We start from the raw sequence: 12,996 nt of genomic DNA, 5'->3' as shown, positions 1-12,996 counted from the left end.
AATAACTATTTTATTTGAAAAACTCTTTGTGAGTTTAGATCTAAGATGATAATGAAACTCAGAACTGAGTCACATGAATAATAACTACATAATTGTTACACTTCACGTGAAACATTACCTAACTTACGAAGCCAGAAAGGAATTAAAAGAGAAAATAATGAAATAAAAGTGTTTGTTTCTCTCCCTTGTGGGGGTTGGGGGGAGATACAACAGCTCAGTGTCTTTTACTTTTACATAGAAAAAAGTTCTTTCTTTGTGCTTGATGTAGCCACTGAAAGGCAACTGCAAAACGTTTTTTCTGTTTGCTCATCTTTTTTTCAAGTGTACAATGCATCAAGCAGCAGCTAAATAAATGTTAAAATGTAGTTTCATAACAACATGAACTGTTCAGAGGTGTTAATATAATCACTTAAGAATCCAACAGATCCCGGACTTCCCTAGTGGCACAGTGGTTGAAAATCTGCCTGCCGATGTAGTGGACACGGGTTCAAGCCCTGGTCCCGGAAGATCCCACATGCTGTGAAGCAACTAAGTTCGTGCGCCACAACTACTGAGCCTGCGCTCTAGAGCCTGTGAGCCACAACTACTGAGCCTGCATTCTAGAGTCTGCGAGCCACAACTACTGATGCCTGCGTGCCACAACTACTGAAGCCTGTGTGCCTAGAGCCCATGCTCCACAATAAGAGAAGCCACCGTGATGAGAAGCCCACACACTGCAACGAAGAGTAGCCCCTGCTCGCCGCAACTAGAGAAAGCCCACACACAGCAACGAAGACCCAATGTAGCCAAAAATAAATAAATAAATAATAAATAAATGTATTAAAAAAAAAAAGAATTCAATAGATCCTTTCCTCTTGAAGGAAAAGAATTGAGGCTGTTACCTGCTTCTTTTTAAGAACTTCTTGGACATCGTGAGACTTTGATCCTGAACAAAGTTTTGAAGGTGTCTTTAAGTTTGAGGAGCTGTAGATCATTTTTGGATGGCCTGGAGCTGAAAATATCTATGAAACACAAATATAATTAAATTAAATCTTAGCAATACCTTAAAATAATTTTTTAAAAAGACTCCATATATTTTTTTTACATTTAAAAACTTCATTTATAAAACAAGTTCTTTACACATAAACTCAATTGTCATTCAAATATAAAAACAAAAACTAATTTTAAGTAATAATGTTGTGTTTCCGAATACAATCACTTATCTTTCTTTTCTTTATATTTTTTTTAATTGTGGGAAAAAGAACAACAACTCCTGACATCTAGGAGCTAGACTGCCACTCACAGCTAGGCCTTAGTGTCCCCTTGTTAACATAAACAATTTTCATAGAACATCATCCTCAGACAAGGTCACTCTTGTGCCCATGGTGGATCAAGGCAAAAACAAGATCACTCCATTATCACGACTGAACACACACACACACACACAAACCATGAATACTATCCAAACCATACAAATGACTAAACATCTCTCTACCCTGGCTAATATGAGTGACTACAGCTACTTTACCAACACAGCTTTAGCATAATTCTAGTCTTCCCTCCTTCTAGGTAAACTACTAGGAAATCTGATCATAGAATTACTCCTGTTTCCTTTAACCCTCCAACAAATCACCTAACACAGCCAATCCTAACAGAAGTCCTTGCTAACACCCTCTAAATGAGATGTTCCATGGTTTCACTGTGTATACTCCCTCACTGAATAAGAGTTGTTCAACTACAGGTGTGTTCCTGGAGGTCTTTGGGAGGGTAATGTCATTAAGCTATTTTCCACAATGCCAAATAAGAATGCATGTTCTAATTGCAAACCCTCCTAAGAATTAAGGTACTTTGCAGTCATAATCTTAATACTATATTTAATCAAATGTTATGAGTTTACAACCAACCATAAGTAGTTAGCTCACAGATCTAACTTTGCAAGTAAAATGGTGACCATCTTTACTGTGCTTGTTTTGGTATTTAGATTCCTTTCTGAACAGAAATTTATTTTTAAATAATTTATAATAAATAAATAAATTTATAATTTATTTTTAAATGAACTTTGGATATATGATATAAGGGACACAGGATATAATACTAAGAAATTCATGGAAAATTCAATCACGCAATATATACAAATACAAAACTTATCTCAATCATACAATACTTAATTGTCCTAAAACTTAACCTACTTTAAATACACAGGAAACTCTCTCAAGTACTGTAGGAACCTGCAGAGATGATGTTCATGCTGTTATTACTATTTATCAAAATAAAAATGGCACTACCTACAAGTTACTGAGCACTTATTATGTGCGAATAAGCACTTCTCTTTTATGCTTTACCAATATGAAATTTTTTAATCCCCATAGCAACTGAGTTTATTGAAAAGGAAACCAATGCTCGCCAGTTATTTAACACAGCTAGTAAGAGGCAGGTCAAGTCAGTAAGGGCTGTGTGACTTCAAAGTCTGAGATTGCTTTTGTTTTTCTATCTTTTAGTATCGAATTTTTGAAACAAACAAAAGCACAAAATTATATATAAAAAACCTGACGTATCCATCAGCAAGCAGAAACAATCATCAATTTACATTATTTTATATAAAATAACCTTGTTTTATTTAAACCCCCAACTACATCATCATAACACACACATTATTTTATCTGTAAATAATTCAGTTGTATCTCTAAAAGATAAGGACTCCTTTCTCTTTTAAGTAAAACTACAATACCGTTGTCACACTTAAAAGGTATAACAATTCTTTAATATCATTAAATAGTCACATTTCCAGATTCTATTATAATTTTCTAAACATTCTTTTCACATTTAAATTAGGACCTACTAAGGTCCATATAAATGCAATTGGTTATATCTCTTTAAAGTCTCCTTTAATTCCGTTTCCCTCTCTGTATCTTTCTTTTCTTTGCAAATCACTTCTGGAAGAAACCAGGTCATTCATCCTGCAGTATTCACTACAGGATTCTATGGTATCCTTTAACTCGTCCCTCTGTCCTCTGAATTTCCTTTAAATTGGTGCGCAGTTCTAGAGCCTTTATGACATTTTTTCATTCTTTGATAGGATGCTAGTAATCTTCGACAAATTCCTCACTTTCTGGTTTGACAAAGTATTCTAGGCTCATCTGGAACACTGTCACCCCCAAATCTGGGAACAGCCATTTCTTCAAGGATCCCTGGTTCTTTTTGGAGCTGGGGGAAGGGGCATGTCAAGGTTCATTACCATCAGGCTGGGTCACTGTTTCTAGACCTTTTTGGTGGACAGAATTAAGAAATGTTTCGGAGGTTTTTAAAGTTGTCTAGCTTCTTCTATCCTTGCCGTAACCACTAAGACTTAAATTATATGGGTTACTTTTTTTGTTTTTTTCTATCATAAGCAAGTAAATGTATTCATTGCCCCTACTTTCTTAAACAGTGGCCGACTCTACATTTTTTGTCCCATTTTGCTTTTTTTACTTAATGTATCCTGATGATCACCTCATGGTAAACATAAAGATATTCGTCATTCCTTTGCAAAGTTACACATATGCTATTGTATGCATGTACTACATTTTAAGTAACCAGTCCCCTACTGATGGACACTGGATTGTTTCCAGTCTTTTGCTATTGAAGAGAGTCTACATTCCCTAGCCTTGCTCATATGTCCTTCCATAGTTTGACTAGTATATTTTTGGCACAGATTCTTAGAGGAGGATTATTGGTTTAGAGTAAATGCATACATAATTTTGCTAGATGCTGCCAAATTTCCTTTCACAGAGGCTGTACCATTTAGCATTACCATCAGCATATAAATTTCAGGTCCTTGTGGACATTATCCTGGTTTATTATGTAATTTTAAAAATGGATCTAATTTTTTTTTTCTATCAGGCTATCCAGTTATCCCAATACCATTTACCAAAGAGTCCATACTTTCCCCGCTGAACTGAGATAATGTATTAGCATATGATAAATTCCTATTTGTGAGTGAGTCTATAACCTCAGTCTTTGATTCTATTCCACTGGTCTGTCTCTTCATGTGCCAGTATCAAATTGTTTGAGTTATACTGACTTCACAGTATTTTTTAATGTCTAGGAGGGCTAACCCCACCTGTTCTTTTTCAGTTTTCCTAGCTCTCTTGGAAAACAAAATCACCAATCTGGACAGTCATCATATAGATATATTCCCAAAAGGAAAGGAAACTACTTAAAAACATATTTCAAAATCTGACTTTTGGGGCTTCCCTGGTGGCACAGTGGTTGAGAGTCCGCCTGCCAATGCAGGGGACACGGGTTCGTGCCCCGGTCCGGGAAGATCCCACATGCCGCGGAGCTGCTAGGCCCGTGAGCCATGGCCGCTGAGCCTGTGTGTCCAGAGCCTGTGCTCCGCAACGGGAGGGGCCGCAATGGTGAGAGGCCCATGTACCGCAAAAAAAAAAAAAAAAAATCTGACTTTTGAATTGACTATGACTGAATCCCCTTTATGATGTTCTTAATTATATTAAAGAAGAAACATTATAAAAGGAATGGATTAATAGACATCTATTAATAAATGGCTAAAAATTTCAAATTCCTATTTAGCTTTCAATAGGAAAAGAAAATTTAACTAGCAAATTTCTGGCTCAATCATGGAAATTAGGGAAGTTTACTGGCCACATTTAGGTTAGCTCTCACAATTATCTTGATTGAGGAAATAAGACATTATAAATCTGGGTGCTAATCAATTTGTTAATTTCTTTCTGTCACTGAACAACTCTAAATATATTTAAAGGTCCACAGAAATATATACCTGGCAATCATCTCCAGCACCACTTGACTGATTCAACAAGTGTGCTGCATCACTCTGGTTACCACTTGCATGTCCAAGACGATGTTTCACAGGAACTTTGTTAAGAACATATGCACCCGATGTCTGTGGTTTGTTCATCATCTGCATATACAAAATAAACATATTTACGGTGGAAGTTCTTTTAAATGCCTAGGAATGATACAAATTTAGGACAGTAATTACCCTGGGGAGGAAGATAAGGAAATGCGAAGGAAGGGTGCTTCAATCATCTGTAAGGTTTGACTTTTTTAAGTGAAGAGGTGGATATACAAATGACTGTTAGTATCCATACTTTTTTGGATGTTTGAAATTATGCATGCATATGTGTATATACTCATACAGAAAAAACTTTCTAATAATTTTCTTAATGTTCCCTTCAATATGTAATGCTTTTTAAGACTTAAAGGTTTTAATTGACAGTAGCTTAATAAGAATGTGATATGGCCACCCTAAAAACATAACATAATCTTGGGCTGCATTAACAGAACAGGGTCTAATGGATCACAGAGGTGACTGTATCACTCTTTCATATACCATTCAGCCAACACCTGGGGGAACATTTACCTTTGGCCCTAACATGAAATGGGGCAGAGACAAAAGAAATGCAGGCTTAACTGCAAATAAACACGATGATAAATGGAGTTAATACTATGTACTGTTAAAGAATCCTTTTTTTTTCAATCTGAATGCATTTAATCCAAACAAGAGAATGCCTAGGAGGAGATTAACATTATCATCAATATCTGAATGGTTTTAATGCATGGTGGTTTGTTCTTTACTTTGTTCATCTAGTCATTCAAATATGTTTTGAGTGCTGTATGCCAGGCCTTGTTTTAGGCACTAGGGATCAAATGAATACAACGGACAAAATCCCAGTCTCCTGGAGCTCCCATTTCAGTTTTAAAGAGAACAGAATTTTTCTATATGAGAAAAAGTGGGACAAAAGGATCGCTATAAGAGTGACTGATTCTGGGCTTCCCTGGTGGCGCAGTGGTTGAGAGTCCGCCTGCTGATGCAGGGGACACGCGTTTGTGCCCCGGCCCGGGAAGATCCCACATGCCACGGAGTGGATAGGCCCGTGAGCCATGGCCACTAGGCCTGTGCATCCGGAGCCTGTGCTCCGCAACGGGAGAGGCCACATCAGTGAGAGGCCCGCGTACCGCCAAAAAAAAAAAGAGTGTCTGATTCTAACACAAAACAAAGAAGCTGTTCTAGATTCAAAGTTGTTCGGTCGTGGATGGCTATCATACTTTAGTGTTGAGAAGAATCACTAAAGGTATTTCTTAAATATGCAGATTTACGGTCCCATATCTAGAGACTGACTGTAGATCTGAGAAGGTAAGACCCAGGAATGTGCACCCAGATAAGTGATTTTGATGCAACACAGCACTTCTCAACCTTCAAGGTACATAAGAATCACCTGGAAAGCCTGTTAAAACGGATTACTGGGCCCCACCCATAGTGATTCTAATTCAGTAAGTTGAGGTAAAGCCTTAGAAACTGTATGTCTAATAAGCTCCTAGGAGATCAGATGCTGCCGGTCTACAAATCAAACTGAATGGCTCTGATGTAGAAGACCCCAGGACCACAAATTGAGAAACAATGATCTAGAGGATGGGACTAAAGGATCTTTAATTCCCTGTGAACCAGCAGATTACCTTCTGAATACCCCCATGTACTGTGGAGGGAGGAGACTGGGCCACCAGCACTTGCTGCTGATGAAGGTGCTGTGGCAGGTGATGGTGCTGCTGTGACAGGTGACTAAGTGTTTGCTGCTGTTGCAGGAGCAGCTGTGTTGGCGACTGTAGTGCTGGCTGCTCATTATTTTCCCTGTGCCACAGGACTCGAATGAACCGGTTGTTTAGAACTGCTTCAGTGCTGGAAATGGCTTTTCTGGCCTCCTCATTGGTAAGATACTGGATGAGGGCTGCTTCTGGATCTCCCTTAAAAGCAACCTATAAGAAAAAACAACAACAACACACATAAATTAATGATTGTAGTTAAGCAAATATTGATAAATTATTGATAAAAAATTCAGAAGTAGAAAACAGCCTGCTGAAATCCATTGTGAATTCTATGTAAATAAAGTTAGCTATCCCTTAAAAGATAACATGTGTATTTCAACATTATATATGAAAGAATATTGGATTATTTAATAAATAATCCTAGTGATGTTATATAACCACTTGGAGAAAAGTTATTAGGTTCCTCCCTGGTATCTTACACATCCAAATAAACTCCAGAGAGAGAAAACATTTTACAAAAAAACAAACAAAAAAACCCAGGGAAAAAAGGTGAATATCTGTATAATCTGAGGCTTTGGAAAGCCTTTTTATGTACACCTATAAAGGCAGGACCCATAAAGACAAACAGCGAATTTGACCAAATAAAATTTTAAACCACTGTCAGTCCAAACCTGTCACAAACAAAATGAGTGACAAAACAAAAAAGTAATTTTCATATATATGACAGGCAAAGGTTTGGAAAAGCATTATTATAAATGCCTTCATAAAAAATGGGCAAAGACAGTGGACAGGTAAATCCAAAAGTGCTGCAAATGGTCTATATAAATTAGAGTCTACCTAGGAATAAAAACAAAGCAAATTAAAGCAAGTACAATTTTTCACTTTTGAAACTGGTCTAAAAATTTTTAATGGATCCATATTAGAGTTTTGATGAGGTTCACACATTGCGTTAGGGAGCATCAACTGGCACAACCCTTTTGGAGAACAATTTGGCAGTTCAAATAAAAAGTTTCAAAATTCCCTTTAATTCAGCAATGCATCATAAAAAAATAAAAGGTTTATACAAAAGGAGGCTCACAATAGCATTGTTTTTATAAAAAATAGTAAGAACAACATAAATTCCCCCAAATAGAGAATAGTGCTTATATAAATTATGGCCTACTGCTACGGAATGAGTTATGTCCTCCCCAAATTCATATGTTGAAGCCCTGACCCCCAATGTGACTGTATGTGGAGACAGGGTTTTTAGGAGGTAAATAAGGTTAAATGAGATCAAAGGGGTGGCACCCTAATCAGACAGGACTGGTGACCTTACAGGAAGAGCTCTGTCTCTTCCCTTCCCTCTCCTTCCATCATGTGAGCACACAGCAAGAAGATGGCCGTCTCCAAGCCAGAGAGTCTTTACCAGGAACCAAATTGGCTAGTATTCTGGTCTTGGATTCCCCGCAAATAAATTTTTGTTGTTTAAGCCACCCAGTCTATGGTATTTGTTATGGCAACCCAAGCAGACTCATACTCATTTACATTAAAAGCTTCCTAATTTTTCTAAATGCCATAACGAATAATGACCTAGGGAAAACTTAAGAGAAAAAAGGTAGTGAGAGGTACATAAATCGTATTTTGGTTTGATGGCAACACTGCGTGTCAGGGGTAACTGACTGAAATCCCAACTTTAACAGGCCTTCTAGTACCCTCAATTACAGCGTAACACCCAACCACAAATTGATAAATTCAAATATCTAACAAACACACAGCAAAATATAAAAGCTTCAATTTATTTGAGGTTAGATTATATGTTACAGTGCCTAAAATTCTCAAGATTAGAACCATCCTTAACCAATTAATATTTCACAAAATAAAAGCCAGTCAGTAAACAAACTTACAATCTTAGAAGTTACCAAAAATCTCACCTACTTAGTTAGAACACTAAAGCAGGTAAAAAAGTCATCTGTCCAGAGATATAACTATAAACAAAAATACAATAACTGGCCCACTGTCTTTTAGGAAGAGGTTGCAGAAAAGAACCAAATGAATTCAGAGGACAAATTCAGCACAACAACTCCGTCAAAAAGTTGGGCATACAGATAAACAGCTGTCATCTGTCCAGAGATATAACTATAAACAAAAATACAATAACTGGCCCACTGTCTTTTAGGAAGAGGTTGCAGAAAAGAACCAAATGAATTCAGAGGACAAATTCAGCACAACTCCGTCATAAAGTTGGGCATACAGATAAACAGTGGAATTTAAAACACATAGCAGAGATGATCAGACTAATCACTGGCTTGTTTAAGCAAGGTAAGCTGATAGGAATATTTTTGAAGATACATTATATACATGGATTTTGTCACCAACATAGCTACACCTACCTGGATATTAACAATAGTTCCAAATTTGCTGAAGTGTTCATTGAGCTTGGTAATGTTGTTCAATTCCTGAGGGATTTTCTTGACTTCTAATTTGGTGTTTGTATACTGATTCTTTCTCAAGAATCCTGGTTTACTCTGATTGTTATTCCCTTGCCTGAAAGGAATATTAACAGATCTTGGTTACTTCTCCTACATTATGCCTAGGCAAGAGATAATCAGCAAAGAATGTAAGTTTATATTTATTCAAGTATCCTTTGTAAGCACTTAACATTCTTCAGAAATGACTAGGTAATTTTCACATTATCCTTATTACATGGGAATCAAACAGGTAGAGAGAAAGAAAGAAGACTGATGTCTCAATAATTCTAATACTGGGTTAGGCCTAGAAATTAGTACAAATTACTAGTATCTATTATCAATATTCTGTTAACTTTTCAATGTTTAAGACATACTAATGATGCCTTTGGGAACCTTAGCTTTGAGGCACATAGATTGAAAATTAATGATTAATGACAACTCTTAATTTTACAAATTTACTACTGTAAATAAAAAACCAGAAACATCAATTAGATGTTACTAATTAGCAAATTATCTTACTTTCCCAGCCAAGGTTTCTTTGCCAGTGGCCCTTCCAAACCACTCATAGCTCTTTTCCGGCTATCTGGTTCAAGAACCACTCTGGTTATGTTGCTATTAATTGAAACAGGAACTGGTGGTTCAGTCTGGATGACAATGTTAGCAGCTGTAGAAAACAAAAATTAACATTACTGACTATGCGTTGTATTTGGGGAATTTCAAATGATTATTTAGTCCAAAAGCTAAAAATCACTGTGAATAGCACCTGACTACTACCATTTCCTTTTCAGAAATGTTTAACAGCAAAAATAAATTATCAATTGCCTCCTTTTTCAAAAATACAATATGCGCGTTTAAAAACTCCTAGCCAACTCTGATGTAATGACTGATTCAGGCAAGGATCATAAATGGAAGGAAAAAAAAATCAGTGAAAGGGTGTTGGAGAATAAGATATTTATCTGATGCCAAAGTACCACTCCACAAATTATTTACTTTACAATGGAGAGCTCTAACAATTACAGCAAGTGATCAAACTTATTAGGCCACAAATGGAGTGAAATATTTGTCTCCTTATAGGATTCAACAAGAAGTTCACACGGATAGGATACTACTATGGAATTATGATTTTCTTTTATGTGTGGCAATGATATTGCACATATATAGTACTGTGTCTTATTCTCAGATGTAAACTAAAGGATCTTAAAGTGTCACAATCTCCAAAATTTACTTTCAAGTGATTCAAGAAAACAATGTGAAGGGAGAGGGGAGGAAGGGGAGGAAGACAGAGAGAAGAGTGCACACAAGTGAGCATTCATGCCCAAAGCTGACAAAATGTTAACAACTGGTGAACCTAAGTGAACTTCAGGTGTTTATTGCACTTTTGATTTTTTTGTAGGTTTAAGATTATTCAAACCTAAACATTGAAAGGAAAATTCAAAGCCAATGTTATAAATTAACACATTCCATTCACAACAGTTAAGACTAAAATACTATAAGACGTTGACCTTACGATAGGTTACCTGTCAGTGGAAAGAGGTGTGTTGAACCAAAAAGCAAATACCAACCCAAAACTGCACATGTTATATTCTGAGTATTCTCCATAACTTTAGCGACTCCACCAAAAGTAAAATCAGCAGCAAAGAATAATCACTATGGGGCTGAAAATACAAACCTCCCACTAATTTCAGGTAATTTGGTAACAATATATGCATTACAGCACAGAAAGTAAGAGCATATTCTTTGGAATTAGATAAACCTGGGTCCAAATACTAGTTCTGTCATGTATAGCAGGGGTCCCCAAACCCCAGGCCAAAGACCAGTAGCGGTCCACACAGCAGGAGGTGAGCGGCAGGCTAGCAAGCTTCCCCATCGCTCGTGTTACCGCCTGAACTATCCCCAACACCACCGGCTGCACCATCCGTCTGTGGAAGAATTGTCTTCCACGAAAACTGTCCATGGTGCCAAAAAGTCTGGAGACCGCTGATGTATAGAATAGAATAGAACAGAAAAGAATTAATAATGGGCAAGTTCTTTAACCTCTCTTCGCCTCAATGTCTATATATAAAAAAGAGAATAAAAATAGTACCTCATTTAAGTTGTTGGTAAGGAATATGAGAGATAATAATATATTAAAAAGGACTTAGTTTAATCTTGACACAAAACTGTTAACTGGTAGTAGCAATAATGTCATTAATGGCAGTAAAGAAGAGTTAATAAAATCAGGATAAGAAAGAAGGTAAGAAAAGGAAAATGTCCACCATATAATTAAATCAGGAAAATATCCTCAGGATGGCACATGGCCAGTCATTCAAACTGAAATTAAATACTGGAAATCTAACTATAATAAGAAGTAAGAAACTGGAATCTCATCAAACGCTTTAACCAAACTTTTTTTTTGAGCAGAGGTCAAAGGATGGTATCAACCCATATTAAAGGCAATGCTTGCATTTAATCTTTTAAGATTTGTGGCTATGCTTTATAAAGGTCCTAACATATGGTTATAATCATAAATAATAGTCAAAGGATAATTTTATCATAGTGTTTAAAATTCTGAATGTTACTAGTGTGAAGCACAGCTCTTAAAACACAAAGTAGGCCATTAAATGATTAGTTCTTTGAGGGTGAGGGATCATGTCGTTTTTCTATATCTAACATCTAGCATAGTGCCTAAAATAGCCTAAAGTCCTACAAAAAGAGCAATTAATTAACACTAGTATTATTTTTATTTAAAAATAAATATAAGCAGAATATATTTATTTTTATTTTATTTATGGCTTTAAAGTAAAATTTGGAGATATTCAAAAGCATTTGAGATTACACAGCACCCTTCAAAGAGAGACTGTTGAAAGTATTTTTAGACCTTAGTGAGGTCAGAAATACTACGCCCAAATGACATTTAGCATGAGAAAAAGTTAAATGCATTCTTACCTCTTGGATTTGCATCCATATCTCCAGATGTTAGGCCAATCAGGTTTGGGCGCTGTGTCTGTGTTCTTGAAAAAAACTGCCTATACTGAGATCTACCAGAACTGGTAATACTAGGAGCTTCTGGATTATAACCATCTGGTTCATAGGTATCTGAGGGAAAACAAAACAACAAAACATGAAACAAATAACAGTAGTTAAATAATTTCCTATTATAAAATAACCAGAAAAATGAATTTTCTTCAACAAATATATCAACCCATATATATTTCCCTCTTTGAATTACAGTATATAGATAAACCTATTGGAAGTCAAAGAAACAAAAATGTTCCAGTCACAAAACACAGACATGCAAATCCATTCTGAATTACTGATATATTTCTGGATTCGTTTACCTAGCCATTTTTGTCCTCTATATTAATCACCTAATGCAAACTTAAATGCACATTTTTAAGAGAAATTTTCACATACATGAACGCCATATACAAATGACTGGCTGGGTTTCCTCTGTTATCACGTCTCACCTAATTTCTCAGTACTCTTTTAATTGGGGGAAAAAATCTATTAATTTGGTTATCGGCTTTTTTTTTCTTTTTTTGGCCGCGCTGCGCAATATGTGGGATCCTGGTTCCCCAACCAGGGATCAAACCCACGCCCCCTGCATTAGAAGCACAGAGTCCTAACCACTGGACCACCAGGGAAGTGCCTGGTTATGTGCACTTTAAACTGGAGAGAAAAGAGCCAATTTCATATGTAAAACATACCTCAAATGTTTTATTTCAAACAGCTAAATAAGATACATTTTATGTTTATAAATGTAATCATCATTTTACTACCACCCGCTTCATCAGTGCCACTTTTATCATGTTCTCTGTGTTTTCTCTACAACTAAAAATTTATTTATTTTTTTGGCCACACTGTGCGTGGCATGCGGGATCCTAGTTCCCCAACCAGGGATGGCACTCACGCCCCCTGCAGTGGAAGCACGGAGTCTTAACCACTGGACTGCCAGGGAAGTCCCTAAAAATTTAATTTTTAAAATTCTTATGCTAAATAAATATTTTGTTAGCGTTTAAAAAAATTCTGA

The 12,996-nt window shown here is 36.4% G+C and overlaps 1 protein-coding gene across 5 annotated transcripts in view; it reads right to left on the bottom strand.

Annotated features, from left to right (window-relative positions):
* The window catches only part of RBM27 (RNA binding motif protein 27), a 71,175-nt gene that overhangs the window by 15,414 nt on the left and 42,765 nt on the right, over positions 1–12,996 (bottom strand). For all 5 annotated transcript variants that reach the window (XM_024752374.1, XM_024752376.1, XM_024752375.1 and 2 more), the window contains 6 exons: positions 11,913–12,062; positions 9,507–9,651; positions 8,910–9,063; positions 6,454–6,750; positions 4,757–4,897; positions 882–1,001 (listed from right to left, as the gene is read on the bottom strand). In XM_024752374.1, the coding sequence (XP_024608142.1) occupies positions 882–1,001; positions 4,757–4,897; positions 6,454–6,750; positions 8,910–9,063; positions 9,507–9,651; positions 11,913–12,062 (1,007 nt within the window). The remainder of the gene's footprint in view (positions 1–881; positions 1,002–4,756; positions 4,898–6,453; positions 6,751–8,909; positions 9,064–9,506; positions 9,652–11,912; positions 12,063–12,996) is intronic.

The sequence above is a fragment of the Neophocaena asiaeorientalis genome, unplaced genomic scaffold (genome assembly GCF_003031525.2).
Source record: "Neophocaena asiaeorientalis asiaeorientalis breed wild unplaced genomic scaffold, Neophocaena_asiaeorientalis_V1.1 scaffold204, whole genome shotgun sequence".
Lineage (NCBI taxonomy): Eukaryota > Metazoa > Chordata > Mammalia > Artiodactyla > Phocoenidae > Neophocaena > Neophocaena asiaeorientalis.
This window is presented reverse-complemented; position numbering and strand designations above follow the sequence as displayed.